At 45.6% G+C, this 19,945-nt stretch overlaps 1 protein-coding gene across 1 annotated transcript in view; it reads left to right on the top strand.

Moving 5' to 3' along the window:
• Window positions 1–8,028: 8,028 nt before the first annotated feature.
• PDLIM5 (PDZ and LIM domain 5) overlaps window positions 8,029–19,945 on the top strand; it is a 233,188-nt gene continuing 221,271 nt past the window's right edge. Inside the window, exon 1 of the mRNA XM_065596065.1 lies at window positions 8,029–8,365. Coding sequence (XP_065452137.1) covers window positions 8,227–8,365 — 139 coding nt within the window. The 5' untranslated portion in view covers window positions 8,029–8,226. The remainder of the gene's footprint in view (window positions 8,366–19,945) is intronic.

The raw sequence follows: 19,945 nt of genomic DNA, 5'->3' as shown, positions 1-19,945 counted from the left end.
CAAATACTTTTGGGGGTTTTTTGAGCCTAAATTAGTGGTTGAGTAAAACAATATGCAGACGTTCTACCATCTGATCTAATAGGATGTAGTGAATTTCCTTCTTAACAAGAAGCACACATCAAACATGTCCAGTTACCAAGGCCCAGATAGACAAAGGTATTTAGATGCCTAATTCCCACTGATTTCAATGGGAGTTTGGTGTCTAAGTACCTTTAAGGATCTGGAGCCTAACTTCCAGAGACAGTTGGGGAATGGACAGAAGCTCTGTCATTCTTTCCACATGGTAATTTTATGGAAATGAGTTTGAACATCATCCTTAAAACAGAGTTCTCTTCATGAAGAGAATTCCCCTAATGCAATGTATTTTGTAAGGCGGAGAGGGTTCTGCTGCAGCTGATTCTGAAGACTCAGCTCATCTTCTACTTTTATGAGTGCCTGCCTCTTGCCCACTGGCACTATCTGTAAACCACGTACACGTTGCTAGGTACGACAAATATGTCTCACGCCACAAAGGCTCCCTCAAGGCTGCAAAATAAAATAACTGCATTGTCTATTAATTGTCTTTCTCCTGAGTCTTATACTCCTAGGCCTCACTGGCTTTGAGTGATGATCTATTAGGCCAAGGCAGTTAGGCAAGCAGAGGGTGGTACTGTATTATTTTATTATGCTGCCCACTCTGGGAGTGGCTGGGGTGGTTCTTTAAGATGCTCTGGCATGCATCCCTTCTGGCACAGGCTGCTTCCTCAGGGAGCCATTGTTTTTGTACTGGGCTGGATTTATTTTCTTGCATGATTATTTTTTCCTGGCACAGCTTCTAAGCACTGTTTTGAAGGTGTTTCGCAGACAGTCTTTCACACTTTGGTAGTAATAACACATTCTGGTGCTGTTGACACAATGATGTATTTCTTGTTGGGTGAAGTTTACAGGCCACATTGTTCCTGTCAGGCCAGGAGAGCAATTGAGCTAGTAGGATATCCAGATAAGAAACTCCCACAGGCGTCCTCTCCTCTTCCCCCATTTTGATGGTAGTAGCATTTCCAAACTGTACTGAAAGAGAAGGGTTCAGGACACGAAATTTGAAACCAGATTTTGAACACCTTTATAGTTGAGTGGGGAGTGGGGGTGGGGGAGGGAGGGGAAGGGGAGCATAGGTTGAATCTAGTGAGATTAAAAAAGGAGAGTTCAAAAAAAAACCACTTTTATTTGCCTTCTGTTTTAGAGCCATCAGGGATCATGTTTTCATGCTGTTCTCTGCAACCAAAAGGGCTAGAAACATCCTGGTGTTGAAATGAAAGCTGAAATTTATCACTCGACTCTAGGAGCTGAGGCTTTAAGAAAACCACCCAACAGACACATGATAAAGTTGCAAGAATTGGCAATACTGTAGGTTACTTGGGAAACTTCGTGGATTTAACCATGCGGAGTTCCTGGGTACAGGGGCAGCAGATTTGTATAATTTTTGGTGGTACCTGGAACGGCTCCAAGTCCTGCCCCGCCGCACGCACTCTCCCCCCCTCCCCGACCTGCCTAAGGCTCTGGGAGGGAGCTTGGGGGGCGTCAGGCTCTGGGAGGGAGTTTGGGTGTGGGGCAGAGGTGAGCAAACTATGGCCCATGGGCCACATCCTGCCCATGGGACCGTCCTGCCCAGCCCCTGAGCTCCTGGCTGGGGAAATTAGTCCCCGGCCCCTTCCCTGCTGTCCCTTCTCCCCCGCAGCCTCAGCGCGATGCAACACCAGCGCTCTTGGTGGCAGGGCTTACCACGGGTGGCTCCCGAAAGCGACCTGCTTTTGGCCCAATCGTCCAATTTGTCTAGGTCACTCTGAACCCTATACCTACCCTCCAGCATACGTACCTCTCCCCCCAGCTTAGTGTCGTCCGCAAACTTGCTTAGGGTGCAATCCATGCCATCATCCAGATCATTAATGAAGATCGTGAACAAAACCGGCCCCAGGAAAGACCCCCTGGGGCACTCCGCTTGATACCGGCTGCCAACTAGACATCGAGCCATTGATCACTACCTGTTGAGCTCAACGATCTAGCCAACTTTCTATCCACCTTATAGTCCATTCATCCAAGCCATACTTTTTTAATTTGCTGGGAAGAATACTGTGGGAGACTGTATCAAAAGCTTTGCTAAACTCAAGATATATCACGTCCACCACTTTCCCCCTAGCCACAGAGCCAGTTATCTCATCATAGAAGGCAATCAGGTTGGTCAGGCATGACTTGCCCTTGGTGAATCCATGTTGACTGTTCCTGATCACCTTCCTCTCCTCCAAGTGCTTCAAAAGGGATTCCTTGAGGATCTGCTCAATGATTTTTCCAGGGACTGAGGTGAGGCTGATGGGTCTGTAGTTCCTTGGATTCTCATTCTTCCCTTTTTTAAAGATGGGCACTATATTTGCCTTTTTCCAGTCGGCCAGGACCTCCCCCATTCACCCCAAGTTTTCAAAGATAATGGCCAATGGCTCTGCAATCACATCAGCCAACTCCCTCAGCACCCTCGGATACATTAGATCCGGCCCCATGGACTAGTGCATGTCCAGCTTTTCTAAATAGTCCTTAACTTGTTCTTTCACCACTGAGGGCTGCTCACCTCCTCCCCATACTGTGCTGCCCAGTGCAGCAGTCTGGGAGCTGACCTTGTCTGTGAAGACCAAGGCAAAAAGAGCATTGAGGACTTCAGCTTTTTCCACATCATCTGACACTACGTTGCCTCCCCCATTTAGTCAGGGGCCCACACTTTCCCTGACCGCCTTCTTGTTGCTGACATACCTGTAGAAACCCTTATTGTTACCCTTCACATCCCTTGCTAGCTGCAACTCCAATTATGCTTTGGCCTTCCTGATTACACTCCTGCATGCTTGAGCAATATGTTTATACTCCTCCCTAGTCATCTGTCCAAGTTTCCACTTCTTGTAAGCTTCCTTTTTGTGTTTAAGCTCACCGAAGATTTCTCTGTTAAGCCAAGCTGGTCGCCAGCCATATTTGCTAGTCTTTCTACACATCGGGATAGTTTGTTCCTGCGGCATCAATAAGGCTTCTTTAAAATACAGCCAGCTTTCCTGGACTCCTTTCCCTCTCATATTAGCTTCCCAGGGGATCCTGCTCATCAGTTCCCTGAGGGAGTCAAAGTCTGCTTTGCTGAAGTCCAGGGTCTGTATTCTGCTGCTCTCCTTTCTTCCAAATGGGTCTAGAGCCTTTGGAAAAAGGGCAGAGATTTATGCGAAGGGGCACCCACCCCAGTGCTGCATTCTTATTTTTTCTTCCCTCCTGACACTAAGGTTCTCTGACCATGGCAGTGCAAAGCCCATCCCCTTCCATCCCTAAGAGACAGAGTGAGAAGTGCAGAAGTTAAAGTGCTCATTATAGTTATTAACATGGGAAATTCTGCTGGTGTGACAGAGGGGGATGGTCAGGGGCGGCATCAGCGCACCAAGCGCGTGCCTGGGACAGCAAGCCGCGGGGGGCGGCCTGCCGGTCGCCAGGAGGGCGACAATCAGGCTGCCTTCAGCAGCAATTTGGCAGCGGGTACGCCGAAGGCGCGGGACCGGCGGACCTCCCGCAGGCATGCTGCCGAATCCACTTTACCAGCGGACCTCTTGCAGGCATGCCGCTGAATCCACGTTACCAGCTGACCTCCCGCAGGCATGCCACCAAACGCTGCCTCACTGCTGTGCTTGGGGCGGCAAAATACATAGAGCCGCCCCTGGAGATGGTGTGTAGAGTAGCAATCCTCCGGCTGCAGCCATGCTCTCCTTTCCCCCAAACCATCCCCCCACAAAACCTGGAGAGCCCTAAAGGGGCCGTGTGTACAAAAGTCCTTCACCAGGATGTCAGAAAGATGCATGAAGTGGGCTTCTCTTTCTCCTCACTGTATATGGGTCTATGCTCCTTATAATGTTTAATAAACAATTAAGAGTCTGGTTCAGTATTGCTGAGCCCAAGATTCCCAAACCACAAGTCAGGCCCTCACAATCATGAGACTGGCTTAAAATCATGGTATTGTAAAAACAATAGATTTGGGGTCCTTTTTATTTGCCTTCTGCTTTTGAACTCTTAGCGTTCACGTTTTCAGACGCTATATCCGTAAGGGCTACACCTAGAATTTTGTTATGAAAACTGAGATTGTCCTGTACGAACCTAACTCCAGGCATTGGAGCTTTAAGAAAAACAGCGTCTATCATGGGCCTTGTGATAAAAGCGTGGTAGTTGGCAAAACCTCGGTTCATTCAAGAAAGAAGGCCTGACTCTGCTCAACTGCATAAACATATATAGTCACTCCCACATTGAAAACATGCTACCTATCCTTACAATCCTCTCTATGCAACAAAGGTGAGAAAGCAAAGGGAAGTGTCTTTGAGTATCTGAACAGAGGACAGAGGTTGGACACGTTCACAGATTCTAAAAAGTAAGTTCTGGTATTTACAAGAGAAACTTGGACAGAAAACATTTAAGTTATCAGATTTTAAACCAAGGTAGAATGAATACCAAAAATTCTATTATTTTCTTCCTAGAGCAGTTTAATTAAATTGCAAAGGAAAGACCTATTTGTTCCATAGCTTAGCTAGATAATTATAAGGAAATATATATTTGCCGAGGGTAAGATTGTCGTTGACATCAATAGGCTTTGATTCACGCCCTAGAAGAGCTGTCTTATGCTGCATATATCCAGGCATTACCACTGATTCTACAAAGAGTAGTCCGTATTAAACCTGTCTGTATTGCAGATGTTCCTGACTGGAATATAAGGAATTAGTCACGTCTACTCAATATTTTAATGCTACAAACAGGCTAAAGTCAAACTAGCAGTATATTAGATTGGTGTGGCTTGCAGAACATATTCACATAAAATAAACTCAGATCTCTTTTAAAGGAAAGCTGCTCTAATCATTTATAATAATTGTTCAGCTAGTTACCGTGAATAAATATTTATTAGATATACAAAAGTTGCCACTCAAAGGTGAATACTTACCAAGAGTCCACAGTACCTGAGATTTATTTAGTGTCTTTCATAAGGTGTTCATTATCATAGCATATAAGCACCTCATTAATAGATTCAGCCTCCCCACTGCCTAAGATAGGAACATGCTGTTATCGCTATGGAGAAGCTGAGGCATGGTGTCGTTATGTGACTGTTCACTATTACGCAGGAAATCTGTGGCAGTAGGGGGACAGAACCCACTTCTCCTGAGTCCCAGTCCATGTCTTAGCCACAAGCTCATCCTTCCTCCCTAACTAGAGTGTACACACTAAGTTGCTGATTACTCCACAAAGAAATCATGTCCCCTGCAGATTTCTTTGCTTCCCCACAATAAAATGATTTCTGACAGGGAAGCAAAGGGAATCTGCAAGGAGCCCCTCCACAGCAGTATGGGCACTCATTTAAGGCGCCTGGAGCAGCTGGTGGAAAGGTATATCACCATGGGGCTTGGGGTGCCCCAGCTGGTGGTGCTTACCCTGTGCTGGGCTCAGATTCTCTTCCTCTGAAAGGAGCGTCGGCCCAGGGCTGGGTCAGACCCATCCCCAGAATTCTCCCTGCCTCCATTTCTCCTCTGCCATGAGAGAAGGGGTAACTGTACAGGAAATTGCTCCCCCATCGGCCCATACCCTGTGTGTCGGGACCCCCACCCCCAATACCCAGACTCCCCATGCCACATCAAGCCTCACCCCCTGCATCCAGAGCCCCTGCTAAACCCGACCCCCCTGCACCTGGACTCCCCCAGCCAAGTCCCCCCATCCCTGAATCAGGATCCCCCCATGCATGCCCCCAGACCATTCCCCTCTAAGCCTCCTGCACTTGAACCCCCACCCCCACCAAGCCCCACTCCCCCAGCACCCAGATACCATGCTGAGCTCCCAACACCCAGACCCCCCCATTGAGCCCCAACCACCTTTACCTGGACCTCCCTGCAGAGTCCCATTTTCCCTGTACTTGGAGCCCCCCAATGAGCTTCTGTGCATTCAGATTCCCCACACACCCTGACCTCCACCAAGCCACCTGCATCCAGATTGCCCCACACAGAACTCTCTCACCCCATACCTGGATCCCCCACATTAAACCCCTCCACAGTTGGATCTTGCTGGACTGAGCCTGCTTGCCCCACATTTGGATCGGGGGCCAGGGCTGGGTGTGCATGCAAGACTCTGTCCCGCTTACTTGATATCTTGGTGCACCTGGCACAAAAGGAACAGAGCCCTTGGATGTTTCTGAGGCAGGCCCGGCCCTTGCACTGTGTCAGAGTTGCGTGCAGCCTCACCGCTGAGTCCATGTCAGGGGGGAGGCCTGCAGGAGGAGCCCCCACCTCTGTGCAGCCAGTGACCTATGCTCCCCACTGCCATGCTGGAGCCTCCTAGTTTATTTATTGACAAATAAAACATGCAGAATTTTAAAATATGTCCAGAATGGTTTTTTTTTTTTTTTTTTGGCTCCAAGTTTTGGTGCAGAATTCCCTCAGGTGCAGCTGAAGTACCTGGATTCTAAATATAGGCATAACAAATAAAACCAGAGGGAGGCTCAAACCAAAGCCGTGATCCCAAACACCCCACATATTTTTGGTGACATTTGAATCTCAGTTTGAACCTGAACTCTGCTGCTGAGCGTAATCTTTATAGCATGCCAAACCTAAATCATGGCTCCAACTGCACATACACACACCTATCACTGAAATCTGTGGCTGGGTCCCTTTTAGACACTAAAAGGAGAGTTCCCTGGGAAGCAGTGGCATATGTATAGAGCAGCCAACACAGGATTACTATTTACCTAAACGCCTTTAATCCTGTGTGATATATAAAGGTTGTAATAAAAAAATTGTATTTTAAAATCAGGGATGTCTGCCATAAAACTTCTGACACTTTTAATAATTAATTTTAAAAGGGGGGAGGGATTGTTCATACTTATGTTATGTTCAGATCTAGTTAATGTACATTTTTTAACCAAACTTTCCCTGATTTTGTCCCACTTGCTTTGTTTTTTGTTAATATCCACATCTTAATAAGTATTCTGCAGCCCCTATTTTAAAATGACAGTATTGTACAGAACTAGTCCCAAGCCCCTTACCAGCAAGTATAAGCAAATGTAAGCGGCCATTTTTTGAAATCATAAACAGTGGCATACTAAACGTAGGGAAATATGCCCTCTCGATAAGGTGGCTGAGTCCATAAGAGTACAGCAAAAATTCCTGATCCTCCAATAGGCATATCTTGCACCCTCCACCAGAATATGTTGGCAATTTTGAAAGTCACCACACAGTTAAAACTAGTTCAGTGCTTCAGGCCATATTTTGACTTTCATGCTGCACATTTGCTGTATGTGGTGCTTGGAATATCTTCAAAACTTTCTGTCCCTGCTCTTACAAAGATGGCTTGTACTTGTACCTAGAGAGCAAAGTATTCAAAACCACGCGATCTGTTGTTCACATGCCCGAAATTCACTGGCTATCAATAAGTACCAGTATAGCAATGTTTCCACCACCAACCATGGCATCAGGATAATGATGATGATTACTGTGCCTGCACTGATGTCCTCTGACTGACCTAGGGAAAGCATAAGAATTATCAGAGGCTGCTTACCAGCCTTTAATTTTATGTGACACAGAGCAGTACTAGCTGACCCTGACACTCTAAGAACAGGTGTAGGATAAAAAGTGCTAAAATGTAATCAGACTAGGAAAGGAACCTCCTCCATTTGGTATTACATCCAGTTTCAGTTGCCTAAGAAAAGTCCTGTTCTATCCAGAGTATAACACTTTTTGAATTACAAAGTGATGGGGGGGGGGGGGGGGTACTCCACACACTAGCCCCAAAAGGGCTGAATTAGGCCAAGTGGGGAATTAGGCCAATCAGCCAATTAGGTTGCAAATGGGAGAGAGTTAAGCTGCAGGAAGCTAATTAGAAACAGGCTCACCTGTGAGGGAACAGGTGGGTTTCTATAAAGCAAGGAGGCAGGCCACAAACTGGAAGCCTCCTCACTGGAGGCTTCCTGAAGTAAGGGAGAGGAAGTTTAGTAAGAAGATGTCCGGGGTAAATGCAGTAATGTGTTGATGATGTAGACCTTAATTGTTGGCTGCAAGGCCGTGAACTGGAACCCAGAGTAGAGGATTCTCCTAATGACCATTGCAGAGTGGTACTGTTTGGGGGTAGTGGACAGGAAGGCTACCTGGAGAAATGCTGAAAAACTATCTCAGAAGGGGAACTCACTTAGTGAGCTGGGCAGAGGGCTAAGTCATGAAGAGTATGCACAGTTCCTGGAGTAAGAGGGGGATTGCAGACAAAGATGGAGAAAGTGATGGAGCACAACTGCAGGAAGTGGCCTTGATCATGCAGAGCTACTCCACAGCAAGACCAGGAGAACTCACCGCTTTTGGTGAGTAGAGGCATCCCTCTCCCCTTTCTGTCACAAAAGTATTGCAATGTGTCTCCTTGGCTTAGAAAGATGTTTCTTCCATCTAGATAAGCTGGGTCAAAATCCTAGTGGATGGGTCTTGCAAGAAGGCAAGATTGGGGTGTTATGTATAACACCTTGGGCCTGCAGAAAGAGATGTGGGTGATTCAGTAGGTGGAACTCATCTTCTGATCGACTATTAAGACCAGTACCCCAGCACTGTGACAGAGGGAACTGTACTGTTTTAGATGCTGTTTGTCTGATGAGATTTGTGGTCATTTAAGTTCCCCTGGCACCTTCTGCAATAACAGGGCCAAAAATTAATTTGGAGAACTACCCTTGCAGCATAAGGGCTTGTCTACATAGTGCATTAATCTACACTAAAGGATATAAATTATCATGCACATTAGTGTGTCATGCTGTAACTTACCTTTATGGACCCTGCTGGCCTGCACTAAAGGTTCCCTAGTGAGTATTAATGTGGTACTGTTTGAAATCCCACTAGTGCAGACTACAGCACCACGAGAATATAGTATTCCTTTTACATTAGTAATCATGCTTTTCCTTCAATAATAACTTCTTCACACTCTCATAAACATAAGCAAATGAATCAAGCAATTTCTTCTACAGGCTGGAAATGAAGAAATGGAGGGGAGGTGGTGGTGGTGTTTCTATTTTTAAATACTTTAGAGACACTCAGATGCCATAGTGATGGAGACCAGACAAATACCTAGATATAAAATATTACATATTAAGTACATCTGGTCTTTCTTATCTCAGTGGTTATTTAGTAACAGTTCCCAGTGTGAATAGCAGCTATCAAAACAGGCATATTTTCCTGGAATTGATTACATGAAATATTAATCTATGTAATAAAGGTTTCATCCATATGTTGTCCTCTCTCATAGAACCTTTGCTGTAGGGTACTGCTGTTCTGCATGTAGGTTGTTGTTAGCATATGTGAAACCTGACAGACACAATGACTATGGGCAGAGAGGAATCAGGCATCAAATGCTGGTGATGTTTGATTTCTTCAGAAGGCACACCCATAATCCTCATTAACCTCTCCATAGCAGAATAGTATTCTGAACAATTTAGCTTGTGTACGAGCCAATAATGCCCCACTGCATCATATGTAGCACTTAAAGCTGGCATGCTTTTCTTGTCCTTAAAGGCATCTCCATTGTTTTGCTAATAGGTGGGTTGCCTTAATCATAAACTACTGACGACAAGAAAATTTTTGCCAGCTTATAAGGATGGTGAACTGAGAAAACCAAGCAGTGTCTTTTAGGACTATGTCTGTGTTCTGGTGATTAAATGTTTTATGCCACAGGGTGAGGATTCTTTGTCCTTTTTTTAATCTAAAATTAGGGAGTCTTCCTCCAGATGATAGCAGGGCTGCTAAGGGGAAGAGAAGTGACTGAAGCGATGATCAGGAGACCTGCTCAGATGCAAAACTTTGATCTTTGTGGCTGCAAAGTCAAACTGTATCGTTTGGAGTGAGCAGGATTCTGCTTAATACTTCTTTCTGTGGGGAATCTCTTGATGTAGCTACGTTTTTAATAGCCTTTATGACTGGTTCAACATCCTTAGCATGCTTGAGACACTGACCCACTGATTATCTCTTGTGCTCCACAGCAATTTTCATAATTTCTTTCTGTGTGTAAATTAAAAATAAAAACACAAACCTAGTCACAACCACCTTGTTGATCACCTGTACCTGGTGAGAATTCTTCTAAATACTTGCTGTTTTGTTGTTGCTGGAACAACAAAAGGAGATGAGGAGTGGAAGGTAACAACCTGTTTTATAGACTAAAACACAGGCTTGTGGGGATTGGAAGGTCACATGTTCATGTATTCTGAAGTGGTGATGGGGCGGGGGGGAGCTGTTCTGAAGCACTCAAAGGAGAAAAGCATGTTAATAATGAACATGATGCTGGTACACTGCACCACATGTGACAGAAGCTCTTTATCATTTCATATGACACACAGCCTATATGTAGTGCCTCAATACTGAAGGGAATGAGAGTGCATGAGCTTCTGGTCTGTAATGGTATCATTAATGGATGAATTAACCAGCCTTCCAGTTGCAGGCAATTGGCAGGTAGTCTGATGGAAAATGAGCAACACTTTCAGTAAAGGTTTCAGCTAGACCACATATCAATTGCAGTAGTGGAAAAAACAGATGAGGCAAAGGTCTCTCTATTTTTACATGCAACAGGGAAAGTATTAGATATCTGCAACAATTTTCAGTTTGAAGGAAGGTGAAACTTGAATCAGGCTGAGTGTCTGTCTGAGGCAGTGTGTTCTAACAAGGAATGCAGTCAAGGTTCGTGGCAACTTTTTTACACAAGATCCTATATACAAATAAGCCACAATCATGGCTTTGAATTTAGAGATTTGACTGTGCCATTGGCAACTTGATAGTCTAAAATGTCAAGTTGAGACACCAAGAAGGCAGAGAGCTTCAACAGCATGAGCTGATCACAGCTCTGTAAGTGCATACTGCTTTTTGAATGATCAGTCAACCAGAACACATGGGAGAGCATTAAGTGCAGAAGATAGTGAAGCAGAATTTAAGTGCTGTTCCTTCATGGTACTCAGCTACAAAACAAGGGTCCAGACTCTAAGGGTTTGTCTACACTGCAATAAAACACCTGTATCTGATCAGCTGACTCCGGCTCATGGGCATTGGGCTGGAGCCTAGGGTCTCACTGTCTCTTCTCCTCCCCTGCGCGCCCCCTCCCCACCTCTCCCCGTGTGGGGTCCCAGAGCCTGGGCTCCAGCTACAGCCCAAATGTCTACACCACAATTTTACAGTCTTGTAGCCTGAGCCAGTGATAAAGGCCAGCAATGGGTGTTTAATTGCAGTGTAGACGTACCCCCAAAGCTGTTCATAGAAATGCAGGTTCCCTGGGTGAAATCATCCTCATTTCAAATGTTTGAACTCTTCTTACAGGTGCAATGTAATAGAATTTATCTGCTCTTGATCTGAGGTCTAAACACCAGTTAGAAAACAGGATGGGTTGCTGAGGCTGGGGCAAGGAAGGTCCTGCATGGAACCCAACAAATAGCCATGCTTGGGGAGAAAGCCTTAGGCAGAGGTTATATTTGAGTTACCAAAAAACTACAACCCTAGAAGGTGATGAGTTCTGGGTGTGACTATTCTGTTTGGAGGAAGAGTAAGAACTCTATGGCAGACCGAGAAACCCAGAGGAGAGAAATAGAAGGGCCAGGAAACGTAGCAAGGCAGACAATGTTGAGCTTGTTCACAGCTGTCCCCTTAGATGGGAGCAGTTTTGGGGAGTGCATGGGGGGGGGGGGGTGCTCCTAGCCTGGTGTATTCCGGGGAACCTGGGAGCAGAGACAATCTAGACCTATGAAATCATGAGTATCCATGTGGAGGGCTGGTTTCTCAACAGTGTTCTGCTGGATCCACTTGCCCCTTGGCAGCACTGCTCCTAAGCAGTACTGCCATTGGCTGACTCCTTTTGCTGCTGCCCAGTAGCAGTAATGAATGGGACCTGGAGGGAGTTAATGCTTCATGGGAGTCTCTGGAGTCAGCAGGACATTATTACACAGCAGGTGGCTTGTCCTGTGCTCTGCCTAGGGTGACCAGGTATCTGGTTTTGCAGTGGAACACCTGGTCGAAAAGGGATCCTGGCGGCTCCGGTCAATACCACTGTCTGGCTGGCAGGCTCCTTGCGAGCCTCCGTGCTGGGCAGCTTCCGGGAAGCAGCCAGCATGTCCCCCCTATGGCTCCTACCTATAGGGGCAGCTGGGGGCTCTGTGTGCTGCCCGCAGCTCCCATTGGCCAGGAACTGTAGCCAATGGGAGCTGCGGGGACAGTGCCTGTGGACAGGGCAGCACTTCCATGTAGGAGCCTGAGGGGGGACATGCTCCTGCTGCTGCTTCTGGGAGCTGCTTGAAGTAAGTGCCACCCAAAGCCTGCATCCCAACCCCTTTCTGCAGCCTGACCCTGTGCGCCAATCCTTATCCCCCTCCAAACACCTCAGCCCCAGCCCAGAGCATCCTCCTGCATCCCATGCTCCTCAGCCCCACCTCAGAAACCACACCCCTGGCCAGAGCCCTCATCCCCTGCATCCCTGCCCAACTCTTATCCCCGTCCCTGAACCCCTCATTTCTGGCCCCACCCCAGAACCCACACCCAGAGCCCATACCTCCTCCTACACCCCAACTCCCTGTCTCAGCCCAGAGCCCCCTCACATACTCCAAACCCTTCGGCTCCAGGACAGGCCTCGGTTCATGTTGCACATTTGATGTGGAAGTCAAACATCAAACCCTGCAGTATCATTTTTATAGTCACTTTTGCTAAAAGAAATGCATTTTAAATCAGCTCAATTGTCAACCCAATGTCAGGGCTAGGCTGTAAATACTCAGCCCTCTCTACTTATGGGTATGGAGTGCTGGTGAAAGATATATGCTGCTAGAAGGATTCATCCATCCGGCATAGGCTGGACTAGTATGTTGCTGTGCCAGTCTTGTGCTTTTATTGAAATGTCTCCATAGGCCGTGTGACCTCCTGCATATGCATTCTGTCTCTTAATATTCACCTGGTATAGGTCTATACATAGCCTTAAGTCAAGTTAAAGGGGATGGCCATGTAGCTGCACCATGGGAAGCTGAAGGAATCTGACCTGAACTGCAAATAGGGCCTTAGTCTGTGTGCCTCTGACAACCCCATAGGCTTAACAGAAAATGCTAAATAGGGCCAGAAGACAAACTTTCAGTAGGTATTCAGAAGAGGCCTGAGTCCCAAGGCTTAGCCTAAGCAATAAAGTTTTGCTGGCATAGTTAGGTTTGGCAGGAGTGTGAAAATTCACTCACCAATCGCTGATGGAACTATGCCATCGAAACCTCTGGTGTTAATGGAATTGCACCCACAGAAGAGTGCTTTTGTCAGCAGAGCTAATGTTTGGGGAGATAGGCGTTCAGCTGGCATATCTTAAACTATCAGCTTGCACCATACCTCAGCTATGCCAATGGGGCGCCATAGCAGTACAGGTATAGCTATGTCAGCAAAGTATTTGTAAAGTAGACACACCCTCACTTGCCTACTCTTCTTCCTCTTGGGTTAGTTTCATGTTCTCCGACCATACTTTACAAGTGTTTTCAGCTGACTGTGTTAAAACCAATTTTGTGGACCTCACTTGATACTTGTAACTTTGTAGGATATCATGTTTGGTCTGGATACTTTGCACTTTAAATACATATCCCACTCCTATTGGTTGTCTTTTTACCTGTGTGAGAGGGCCAGTGTTTGGGAAGAAAGTTAGAGGCTTTGTATATTTCACTGTCTTCCTGCTTCTCCCCATGATCTGACCTGATCTAAACATCTGAAAGCATAAACAATGGTGGAAGCGCATTGGTGGGGGGAGGGATGGAGGGAGGGGGGCTTGGATTCCTTTTTATCAGAGAATCAATAGAATCTGCTCTGTAACTCCCAGCAAGAATCAGTGGGATTTAATGCTCTGGGTTGTGCATTGATTTTCTAGTTTCAGTCTTTATCTCTCCTAATAGAGGCTCTTACAAATACTTCATGGCTCTTTATTTCTGCACAAAAGTCTGGCCACGTTTATATTAGATTATTTTCTCGCTGGTAGTCGGCCTCGGCTAGAGGATGCTGCTTTATGCCTGTTGCTAGAGACAGTCAATGTATGTGAATTTTAGCTGATTTTTTTTCAAAATAACCAACAGGGAAGAGTTATTTTATGCTCATGTAGCCACAATCACAAGCCTGTTTCCTTTCTGATCTTTAGTGGTGGTGGTCTCTGCACTTCTGTAGTGCTTTGCATCACAGTGCATTTACTAGCATTAATTGATCTCAGAGCTTCCGGTACAACAGTACTGCTTCATCACCATTTCACAGAGGAAGAAACTGAGGCACAAGGGCCAACATTTTCAAAGCTAGGTGCCTGAAGACTGAATACCTGTGTGCCTCAGAGGGACTTGAGTGTTCAGCACTTTAATAAGTGCAGCCCCATTTTCAGAAGTGCCTAAAAGTGGATTTAAGAGGCCAATCCTGGGCACCCAGCTTTGAAAATTTTGATCTGAGCATGATTTGCCTGTGATCAAACAGTGATTCAGTGACTGACCTGGGAATACAAACCAGGTGTCTTGATTCCCAGACTGTTCTAGCAGCATTGTCACATTAGTGCTGTGACGAATAGTAAACTTTTGTCTATTTTTACATGCTTAGCTTCCATACATAGACTCTCTACAAATCAACTTTATTATGAAGTAATTGGCTTGTAAATTCTGTGAAATGCTATACTTTGTGCTACAACATTTGCTCCCTACACAGGGAAACTCTCTTGTATGCTTAGGCTATGTCTACACTGCTGCTGGAGGTGTGATTGCTGCACATCCAGATCATAGACGATTAGGGTTGGAAGAGACCTCAGGAGGTCATCTAGTCCAACCCACTGCTCAAAGCAGGACTGACCCCAACTAAATCATCCCAGCCAGGGCTTTGTCAAGCCAGGTCTTAACCTCTAAGGATGGAGATTCCACCACCTCCCTAGGTAACCCATTCCAGTGCTTCACCACCCTCCTAATGAAATTTTTTCCTAATATCCAACCTAGACCTCCCACACTGCAACTTGAGACCATTGCTCCTTGTTCTGTCGTTAGCCACCACCGAGAACAGCTGAGTTCCATCCTCTTTGGAATCCCCTAGGGTGACCAGATGTCCCGATTTTATAGGCACAGTCCCAATATTGGGGGCTTTGTCTTATATAGGTGCCAATTACCCCCACCCCGTCCTGATTTTTCACCCTTGCTGTCTGGTCACCCTAGAATCCCCCATTCAGGTAGTTGAAGGCTATCAAATCCCCCCTCACTCTTCTCTTCTGTAGACGAAACAAGCCCAGTTCCCTCAGCCTCTTCTTGTAAGTCATGTGCCCCAGCCCCCTGATCGTATATCTGAGCTAGCTTGATCTAGACATCATGAGTACCAATGGCAGTGAAGGACTTCAGGACAGGCTAGCCACTCAAGTACATACCCCTACAGTCCCAGGAGGGCTTGTACAGTTCATGCTGCTGCAGCTCTACCGCTATTGGTAACCAAAACAACTAGATTAAAGCTAGTTTAGGTCTGCCTGCATGTACTGCAGTCACACTCTTCAATTGCAACGTAGCTCTATGGAGGAAAAGAAGTCGTTATTCTATCACAATATTCTCCAGCCATGCTAGCTGGCTTGAGGCATTGGTAACTACCATGATAACCTTTAGTTAAGAGTCTGAAGGGAATATTTTGGGCAAATTTTTGGTCCTGGGATGGGGCTGCCCTGTCGCGTATGAATAAATGTTAAAACAAGCTACATATTTTCATGTCATCTCCACCAGCACATTTGGTATCTCATAATTCCCATGAGACTTAAAATGTATGTGATTTCATAATCTTTCAGGGTTCATGGACTTGACTAGCTGTCTGCTGGGAAACTGGCAACGCTTGTAATGTGCTCATTTTGTTTGTGGTGCCAGCGGTTCTTAACTCTCTGACCCTTGTTTTCCTTTCCCACTGGTTCTTCATTGGGGGGGGGGTGACTCCATTGATTTCCATCATTCTTTCTGAGTTTCACAATGGTAAGAGTGGAGGAGTCTTCATGCCTTACTCATGTGAGCTGTCATCTCTGTTGGCTTCCCTTTAGAGCATGTACACTTAGGAAAACCCTGAAATAAATAATGCAGAGTGATTATAAAGCCCACCAGCTTTCAGTCAGAGCTTGGAAGATCTGTGAGCCCCAAAAAAATCTGAGAGAAGCATGCTGTCATGTCCAGAGCAGGGAGCTGTAAGTTAAGGCCAGTCCCATGTCGGCTACTGACTCAGTGAGTGATCATGGGCAAGTCAATGCACTTCTCTGAATCAGTTTCCTCTGCTGTAAAACAGAGATAATACTTATCTCCTGGAGGCTTAGGGACAGATTGTGCTTTACAGACACAGCCCTGCGTTAGTGGTACAGATGGACTGTGCCGGGGAACTATAGAAGGGAACATATTGGCCTTTAGTTCCACTTTTACTGTTATCTCTGACTCCAATTCCTTTTTCTTTCCTGTTCTTTAATGTTTAGGGGGACTATTTCTTATTTCAATAGTGCCCCACATTTGACATGTGTTGTACAGCAGAAAGATTAAAAAGACCTCCTAATAGAGCCATTGAGGGATTTTTCAACAAGCAGCTTCTTGTTGCTCCAGAGAGACTTAACTTGCCATGAAAATTTGCAGGCTTTGGCACTGGAAAGCATGGACCAGGTCCTTAGCCCCTGCTCCCAATTCTCTCTGCGCCACTGTGGAAGTTCACTTAAACAGCCAATTAGGGCCTTTTCTGTGTAGGGAATCCTCCTGTAGTGCACAGCTGGTTCTATGGCACTGCTCTGGACCACCCCTAATATAAGGGGTGTCTTGAGGCAGGAGGGTGAATGGCCAAAGGTTACTGCATTTCAACAGTCCTGGGCCATCAGAAATAGGGTGACCAGACAGCAAATGTGAAAAATTGGGGTGGGGGTAATAGGATCCTATATAAGAGAGACCCAAAAAATCAGGACTGTCCCTATAAAATCGGGATATCTGGTCACCCTAATAAGAAATAACCTCTTGGGAACCATTCCTCTGGTACAAGTTAGAGAAGTTCTAAGGCTGCTCAAACTTGCCCTCTCCAGGAATGTGGGAGGGTGAGGGGAAAACCACGAAGGAAATAATCCTTCGGATCCACTGGGTACAGCTCCAACCCCATGTGACTACTGTGAAAATTAAACATTATAAAACCTTATTGTAATTTGGTGAACACTAGATGTCATCAATGAGGCTTCATTTTAGCAGTAACATCTGAGTTTTAGAATGCACTGTACAAACTTTCCTGTTAAAGTAGTTTACTGTGCATTCTTGAGAGCCAGGAAAACTTTCTGAAATCCCTATCCCAGACAGTCTAGTCAAGAATTCAAGCTATCCAGTAAAAATCATGTCCAGACCAGACTCTGTGTGTTAAGTGCTGCTTGTGCATGCACATGCTCTCTATATGTACTTTAAAAAAAAAAGTCCAATTTATGCAAACATTTTTCAAATACCAAGTCAGGAATTTCTTGCTGCAGATTCATTTTCTTTATCTTTTGTGTCTTTGTCCAACTTCCTATTTCTAGTCCACCCTTCTGTACAAGCCCTGTCACTCGAACAAAAGGGAATGTGTGCTCTCAAAATCAGGAATATCCTTTTCAGGGCCTGTCAGTGTTGGTTTTTCAGCTTTGGGATGAAGGTGGAAGGGTGTGAACAGGGATGTGTGGCAAGGGAGGGGTGGGGGGAACACACCAGCCCATGTTCCCTGAGGCAGCATCGTTGGAAAGGTTCCCAATGGCTTCCTGACATACTGAGGCAGCACTACTGTGAAGCGGAAGCAGAAATGCTGGTACTAGTGACTGGAATCCTCCTCATGCCAGCCGGCCTTAGAGGAGGGAGAGCTCTCTCTCCCTGTTGTGCTTTAATACCTCTTCAGCAACTCTAGATTGCTGAGCTGATGTCCAGTCAAAGGCCTCTCTGAAGTCACTGGCTTGCTATCTACTCTTACGTCAAACATCTGTGCCTTAACTGGCTACATGCCTTCACCTTGCTTTAGTCATGTCAAGTTCTTGGCTCAGCATTTTTGTTGGTGAGCTGATACCACAGTACAGGTATGTACCTGTAGCTTTTCTGTCTGGTGTATAGGGCCAGGCTGCTGTGACATAACCACCTCAGCATCTGACTTGTTGGCCAGATGTCAAGGCACAGGCCTCTGTAATGTGACACTGGCTCAGCAACTTTAGCTTAGTGGGCTGATGTCAGACTTTGGGCTTCTGTGAAATAATAATATAACCACCTCCTCCTGCCTTGCTAACCCATATGTCGTTTCTCTTAAGGCCCGATTCAACATTTGCCCTGCACCTCACAGTCCTTTGCAGCAGTGCAAAGTGAGTGTAAAATGCTACCCTTCTGGTGTCGTATCATTTTACCTTCACTTTGCACTGGTGTAAATGACTCCATAACATGCAAGCTAATGGAAAATTGAGTCTTTGGCCTAGACACCCCCTCCAACCAAGAATCTCAATCCTGGCTCCAATTCATATATGAATAAAAGTGCATCAAACCTTAGCTTATGTGAATTATTTGCCAATCCTTCTAAAAAAAAAAATTCTTTCCAAGCTAACCCATCTTCCATAAACCTCAGAGATAATCAGATAACACAGTTTGTGGCCATTTTATTCCTGACCCCCAATCAAAGCATCTGCAAAAAGACTCTGCCCAAAGCCACTACTCTATTTGCAGACTATGTTCCAGAAAGTTTGTGCGCCTGATGCAATGTTACTTTTTTAACATTCATTGCTTCATTCAGTCGTTTTAATTTAGCCAGAGATAATCTAGATTTCCAAATCCATGTAATCAAGTTTAATGCTAAGAGAGGTCATTACTGGAATGATATCTTATGCCTCATCCTTAACTGGTGAAATTAATCTACCCCAAAGACCTACATGAAAGTCATCTGGAATTTTTTTTTACAATATCTGAAATGTTTATGCACTGAGATAAAGCTGATGCTTAATACGCTTCCATTTTTAAAACACATGGCAATAGAAAATAACTCTGGGCACATCCCTGTGACAATAACTGTCCTCTAAAAAGGCAATTCTTAACCAGGGGTCCAGGAACAAGGAGTTAAATTCAGTTCAGCTCTCCCCTTGCCTTGTATAAGTCCTCTGTGCTAGCTTTAATCTAGGTGGGTTAGTTACCAATAGAAGTGATGCTGTCAGCAGAGGCTGTACAAGTTTCCCCAGGATCTTGGGTACATAGTCAAGTGGCTAGCCCATGCTCAAGTCCACGCTGCTGCAGCTTCACTGTTGTTGGTACCCGAGTTAGCTAGATGTGCTGCAATTACTTTCAGTGACTGTCTACATTGCGGCCTCTTGGGAGAAAAGAAAAGGGATAATGACTTAGAGAAGACAAGGCTCCATACCCAGGCCTGGGCTGAACCCCAACTTGAATTGTTTTTCAGGATGGGGTTTCTAGTGTGCTAGGTTCTGTACAAACACATGGGCAGAGGTAGTCCCTCCCCTAAAGAGATCTAGAGGTAGTGTGCCCCTCCATCATGAGATCTGATAGAATCCCAGGTTTATTCTAACCTGAATCAGGTGTCGTGGTGGTAAAATACAATGTTTTTGAGGAGCTCAGATACTATGGTGAGGGGAGGTATATAAATAGACCAAGAAATATCCACTCCACTATTCCATGGACCACATCCTGAGCCCTTCTCCAGCAGCATTAATCAGCTATAAATGCTGGTGTATCCACTCTGCTAAGGATTCACCCTATCAAGGCATCCCCATACCCCACCAACCCCAAGCTGCCAAAACAGACACTTCAGTGAAACACACAAATGTTCTAAGATTGTTAAACTTCAGAATAAGCTTTTTGGGGAAAATATAGGGTTTGTTTGCTGGAATTTCCCCCTTTCTCCTGGCATTTCTTCCTTAAAGGCCCATTCCAATACAGGAGGACTGGATGGGACTCTCTTCAGAG

This window comes from Chrysemys picta, chromosome 5 (genome assembly GCF_011386835.1).
Source record: "Chrysemys picta bellii isolate R12L10 chromosome 5, ASM1138683v2, whole genome shotgun sequence".
Lineage (NCBI taxonomy): Eukaryota > Metazoa > Chordata > Testudines > Emydidae > Chrysemys > Chrysemys picta.
This window is presented reverse-complemented; position numbering and strand designations above follow the sequence as displayed.